The sequence below is a fragment of the Eptatretus burgeri genome, chromosome 12 (assembly GCF_056783735.1).
Source record: "Eptatretus burgeri isolate ZD-2024b chromosome 12, Ebu_testis_v1, whole genome shotgun sequence".
Taxonomy (NCBI): Eukaryota; Metazoa; Chordata; class Myxini; order Myxiniformes; family Myxinidae; genus Eptatretus; species Eptatretus burgeri.
In genome coordinates, this window is record NC_140972.1 from 92897525 (window position 1) to 92904159 (window position 6635).

The following is a 6635-nucleotide window of genomic DNA, read 5'->3' on the forward strand; positions in this document are numbered from 1 at the left end:
CAAACATCATTCATTAAATGAAACTGTTGTGTTGCAATGACGAGCAATATTTGCACATCATTGGATCATTCGGTACATCAATGGACACTTGTTTTGCAAGATGAGGATGCCTGGGACACATTCCCGTAACTTTACAGCACTTTGTATCATTTAATAGGTAGAATGTAAAATGAACAAATAATGTGCAATGCAGTTTATATTTGGGTCAGTGAAGCAAAAGTGTGTGCAGGAGAACTTCATGGAAAAATAAAATATAATCCAATTCATATCAACTCAAGAGAATGAAAAACAGCCACAGGATGAATCTTGAACACCAATATATGACACAATGTTCCCAACATGTCAGGATGTACGCGTGGTACAAGGTTTAGCATTGCCGCATGCCAACTGAAACAAATACTGGATATTATCAAGCGATAGCATCGATCTGTATCAACAAATACAAGCAAGAAGGATTTGCTTTCCTTAAAAACAGTAAGCAATCACCCATTGGTAAGTTGCTGCTTTGTTAGTCAAAACACTTCACAAACTGCAAGCTCTGAGGTTAAGGTTATCTCATGGATGTTACCTTCACGCTTGAGAAGCTGTCGTATGCAATTTGTAACCGTGAAGGCTTTCTCTTCAGGGAATAGCAGACCGAAATTGTATCTTAGCTCGAGAAGACACTTACATGTTTGCCGGCTCACCAACTCTGCCCCACAGTAGCAAGAAAACATTCCAAGATGGTTCACTTATGATGCGAGTGGTTACAGGGATAACAATCATGTCGAGTAATAACATGCTACAATCAATACTTAAATATCAAACACTGAAGAGTATCAAACACTGAACATCACTTACCAATTTATAAAAAAAAATAATAATACAATAAATAATCATAAATATATCAAGAGAGCAAAAAAATGAAAAGCAGCTGCTTAAGATGACACGTCAAATTTATCACAAGAGCAGTGGGAAACGTTCAGGCAGGTTGGTCCGGAAGCCCAGCAGCAGGCAAGGTAGGTCAGCTGGGAGAATACCTACCTGAGATGCTGTATGCTTTTGGGATTGATTCCCAGTGGAATCAAATACAGCTGAAAACGTCATCCGATGCGGTGCTCACGGTGGTTTGCATCATGAAGCATGTACCATTTTGAGGAACATCAAACTAGCCGTACCGCCTGCGAACAGGTTTATCGTACCAAATCTCCCACGGTATATGTTGAAAAGAGTACTCCTTTGGACCGGTAGCCTGGTAAATTGCAAATTGTGCGCATGTCTATTGTAGCTGCAGTAAGCTTGGTGATCCTCTGGTAACTGGCACGAGCAGGGAAGAAAGAAAATGATGCTACCAGCAGGCCAAATTCACATTCTAATCCTGGTCAGACAGGCATTCACTGGATAGATACGAGAACGACAGGCCAACATAAAGACAAAGTCGTTTTCCCAAAGATCTAACATCGCACTTGAGAAAACGGTAAAGATAACAATTTGGTTGGTGGTGAGGATAAATTACTGAAGGGGAAATTAAATTTACACTTGCACTAATAGGTAAAGGTGAAGGCTGGCTAGATTGGCTTCAGCACACGTACATGACAAATAGCCTTGTGGCCACAGTCCGAACAATAAATCAATCAGGTGTATAATTAACAATTTTTTTTTTTTACTTTAAAGCCAGTAATGAAAGTACAAAAGAGCATGTCAGCTCCATAATTGCTGCACCACCAATAATATGGGCTGTCAGTCTGCTTGTCCGTGAAGCACACCCAAACAGACAGCCAGATGGATGGACTCCATGTGATCATCATCAAATAGTACTGGCAAGTGAGTGGTGGATCGGAGGCTGGAAGCAGCGAACAGGCTCATTTCCCGGCCCATCAGCCTCTATCCCACGTGTGTACTTGCTGAGAATAGCAAAAATGGAATTGTTGAGCAGCTGGTAGCGTCGGATACGCTCCACCATTTTCTTGAGTGGCTGGGCGGGGTGGGAAAGGAGCGGTGTAGGCTAAAGTCGCCATTCACAATTTACACCGACTAATCGAGAGCAAAAGCTTGACACCGTTTTCTACGTACCACATTCTTGATGACCTCATCTTTGCCGTCCTGCCGCTGAACCTTTAGTAGATGATAGCAGAAGTCCAACAAGTCAAAGCGTCTTTGTTGACCCAACAGAGTGATGATGGTACAACCGGCCCAATTTAATCCATCACCGAAACACTGCCTGAAAAAGGATGCAATTAATTAAAAAAAAATTAATTTAGAATATCAAAAGTCATGGAAGGGTGAGGTAGCAGAGGGTAAAAAGGCAATGAATTGATGGTGGGGAAATGGGCCAAATTTGGACTCAACAAGCAGGGGAATGAATGAACAGAAACGAGGAGAGACAGGAAGGGGAAGAAACACAGTAATCTGCAAGTAAAATGGTTGGGTTAACGGGGGTAGAAGGGATTGCAGGTAGGGACGGGGAATGACATGAAATGGTGGTGTACAGTCTGCGAGAGCCTGGATTTGGGGAGGTTAACCAGGAGGGTTTACTGTGAGAACAGGAGCTGGTGGAGGGTCGGGGATTAATGGAAATTGAATCCATTCGTCCTGTCACCAACATGTCCATCGAGTTTTGTCAGAATCTATGAATAACATTTTGAGATATCCTGCCCACAGCCAAACAGACAAACAGCCAGACAGACAAACGGGTGAAAACGTAACTTCCTTTGTGGCGGAGGTAAATATCGGCCAATAATAATTCAAGCTAAAACACAATCCACAATCAATTATAGTGTTATTGCAACATTTACACCATCGTAAATGTGAATATGAAATGTCTGCAGCAAGACTATAGATAGCATCAGTGACATTGAAAAATATGATCTGCAACAAACAATATCTTTTACTTTTCAAAAGGATCAAAATGAGCCGATAATTGACCAAAGCTCAGTACAACTATCTTCCAAAACCGGAACGGCTCTTGGTAAATTAGGAATGACACCGAATCGACTCACTCAGCAGTAAATTCGTTGCTCCCGACAGGGATGCAGTAAACGAACTGCATGGCACTCCACAGGCGCTGAAACTCACAGCACTCTTCCAAGTGCATCACTCCATTGGCTGGCGGTGGACCACGCCAAGCCGGGTCATCTAGGCAGGCAGCAACCCTGCCCAGGATGACTTCAAACATGGACAGGCCGCAGCAGAGACGCTCCTTCGTCAACAGGTCGCCTTCACGTGCCATTGCGATTTGCTGGGGAGCAGGCAGGACTCGATCGTTAACTTCCACAGTCAAGTTGAATCCTGTTTGTAGTGCATTGCGGTGCTCATCTGTGTTGGTTTCAAACCACTACATCAATAATACCAGAAGGGCAAAAATTCTCCAAAATAATACTCAATTGGTTTACGTTGGAATTGGTGAACATTGCCTCAGAATTTTTGTTGCAAAGGCTGTGTCGTTCAAACAAATGAGCAATATTAAAATGAAACCTGGAAAATAATGAATCCTTACACTTAAAAACAATCGAGGTGATATCGACACATTTATATGCTGTACAATAACTCTACTCTTGACTCATTTTCACGAGAAACTCCCGCTCCCTCTGGGAGCAGGCAGAGGGACGAGGGGGGATGGGGGAAGGAGGATTAGTCATGTGTATGTGCATACAACGAGCACAGCGGTGTATGAACTTGAATTATGTGGTGTTGGAATCGTATTATCATCATCATTATTATTATTATTATTATTATTATTATTCTTTAACGGCCGCAATTATTCCCATGTTCTTGTGGAGTTTGGTCCAAGTCTTTCACGAACCGCTGGCCAGGTCTGACATTTGACTAAGGTTAGAGCAGGAATTTAGAATCTGGCCACGGTGCAAGTGAGAGCTCGCCTACTTTTCGCGAAGGACACGATGGGATCTTTAACGGCCATCGACCAACAGCAGCAGACAGGACGCCCGTTTAACGTTCATCCGAGGGACGGCACACACATTGACAAATTACCTGCCTGTGAAACACCGGGGATGACAGCTTCGAGATGGGTCGGCATTCACACCCAGGCTGGACAGCTTAGAGGCAAGTGTGCGTACCTCCAAGCCACCCTGCCAGCCCCTGTGTTCATATTACTATCATTAACAAGTCAGATTTTTTTTTTATAAAGATGAAAAAAAAAACATGTCGGGATGGAATCCCCGAAAAACAACGGAACCAGGTAGGAAGGAATGACAAGGTAAGAATAACATCATAATTCAACACCACAATGCTTTTAAGAATTGCCATCACAACATCGATTGACATTTTTGTTAGAGGTAGCAATTGTAAGGAAATGTCTGTTGCAGATTTGCAGTGGTAGTTGTAGTTGTAGTGGGAGAGGTAGTTGTAGAATTGCAGTGTGGGTTCGTGTAAATGTGTATATTATTTGTTGCGGGACTGAGATTGAAAAATGTCAAAAGATGTCGTGATGGCAATCCAATAAAGAATTGTGGTGTCATTCCTACCTTGTCATTCCTTCCTACCTTGTTTGCTTGTTTTTTGGGGATTCCATCCTGACAGGTTTTATCATTTTTAAGCTCACCTGGACTTTAGTCAGGTGAGCTTATGCGATCGAGCAGTGCCCGTAGATGAGTGAGTCAGTCCATAAACACTTCAGTCATTATCGCTTGAACTATACTGCCTCTGTGATACGATTTTGATGAAACTTGGCCACGCACTTCATATCTGATGCCTAACGAAGGTGTAATGACCGCATCAAAATCTGCGTTCATTAAGGGGGTCTGCCACGGGTTTTTGCCCCCTCCCCCCCCCCACACAATAGGTATTTGCTTTCTTTTCCAAAACTGCACACACGATTGCGATGGAACTTGAACGCAGCCTTCATCACCCATAAGGTACCAAAGTGTATCGACCAGATCAAAATCTGCACTCATTAAGGGGTCAAGTGACGGGGGGGCAGTACGAGGTGGGGGGGATGGTTTAACCGCCCAAAGTATGTATTTGCTTTCTTCTCAGAAACTACACATACGATTTTGATGAAACATGACCACAACCTTCATTACCAGTGATGTACCAAAGTATCGATCGCATCAAAATCTGCGCGTATTAACGACATCCATGAGGGGGGAGGGGGGATGAAACTTGACCACAACATTCATCACGCATGTTGTACCAAAATGTATCGACTGCATCAAAATCTGCGCGGTCTCTGGGTGGGGGGTGAGGGGGGGGTTGATCCCCCCAAATTGGTATTTGCTCTCTTCTCAAAAACTACACACATTATTTCGATGAAACTTGACCACAACATTCATCACCTGTGATGTACCAAGGTTTGTTCACTGCATTAAAAAAATTCAGGGTCTGAGGGGGTTTGAGTAACTGTTGATCCTGATCCAGGTGACATTCAGGACAGACGGTCCTGTTTTTATAAAATGTTTTTCTGACTTGTTTAACTCTATTTTCCCAATCTGAATGCCAATGATGTCATCTTGTAAATGATTGAGAGGAGTGTCTACATGGGGAACTCCCTGACCCCACCCCTTCAGCGATATATCTCATACAAGTCTCTTCCCCCGTTCCCTTCATGCCACGTCCAATATTCCCATCCCTACTGTCTCCACTCAGACACTCTGCTACCCTGTTGTTCTTCACTTTTGGAGTCATCTATTTATTTTGTATGCCAACATGGCAGAATTTTTCTTTACACTGACTTTTTTCTCTGCTCCTTCCCTTATTATTCTATCACCATACCCCTATATCCTCCCATTCTCTCCCAAACTCTGCTCAGTTCCTTTCCTTCCCAGCATTGTTTATCCGTTCTCTATCCTTTTTAAATGCCTAGCGTCAAGCAAGGAAGCAGCATGTATAATTTTTGAAGTCTTTGGTATGACTCGGATGGGGTATGAATCAACGACCTCCCAGACTCAAGTGGAAGAATTACATGACAACTACATACACCTGAACTGGTGCTTGTTTGTCTGTCCACATACCAAGGTGGGAAGGAAATGAAAGAAACACCAACATACATATACATATATATTGTTACAAATTCGTGCCCGCCGGCGTGCGAACTGCCGCTCTCCACTAAAAGTAGCAGCTCGCCCACCGGACGGACAATTCAGTCGTGACCTTCTGGAGCAACGCCAGCAGCCACCACGAAAAAGACCAAGCGCTTGAAGAAAATCACACGAGCTCACAAGCTGCCACCACGAAGAAAACCACGCACGAAGAAAACCACACGAGCTGCTGAAAAACACCCACGAGCTCACGAACTCCAAGCCGACGAGAAAAACATACGAGCTCACGAGCTCTTGAGCCAACGAGAAAAACCACGAGCTGCCAGACCTGGCGTCCTGCACGCCCTTATATTGCTCACGCCACGCCCCTCCGCTCTCGCCCCGCCCTCCTTCCAGAATCTGCGGGAACCTTCCAGAAAGGGGCGTGCCCTCTCGCCCCCCTCCCCGTGCGCCTAACGGGGGCCGAGACAATCAGAATTGGCACAGCTACAGGGAGAATCAGGCGGGAAAATCCACGCGCCATCGGAACTCCTCTGGTTTCCTTCGCTTCGTCGAGACGGTTTACACTAACGAAGAGGGCCGTGGTTTGGCGTATGGAGACCGCCGCAAAGCGGTGGTCGAGAGCGACGTTGGTGGTGGTGACTTGGTTGTGGTGATGGT

The 6635-nt window shown here is 44.5% G+C and overlaps 1 protein-coding gene across 5 annotated transcripts in view; it reads right to left on the reverse strand.

The window, feature by feature from the left end:
* Positions 1-300: 300 nt before the first annotated feature.
* The window catches only part of LOC147016142 (cytoplasmic FMR1-interacting protein 2), a 123954-nt gene continuing 117619 nt past the window's right edge, over positions 301-6635 (reverse strand). For 4 of the 5 annotated variants that reach the window (XM_085848886.1, XM_085848887.1, XM_085848884.1 and 1 more), the window contains exons 29-31: positions 2979-3217; positions 2053-2200; positions 301-1954 (exon numbers count right to left, since the gene is read on the reverse strand). In XM_085848886.1, coding sequence (XP_085705012.1) covers positions 1787-1954; positions 2053-2200; positions 2979-3217 — 555 coding nt within the window. In that variant the 3' untranslated portion in view covers positions 301-1786. Of the gene's footprint in view, positions 1955-2052; positions 2201-2978; positions 3218-3969; positions 4078-6635 lie in introns of those variants that run through there. The other variant, XR_015050024.1, reaches the window with a different exon arrangement.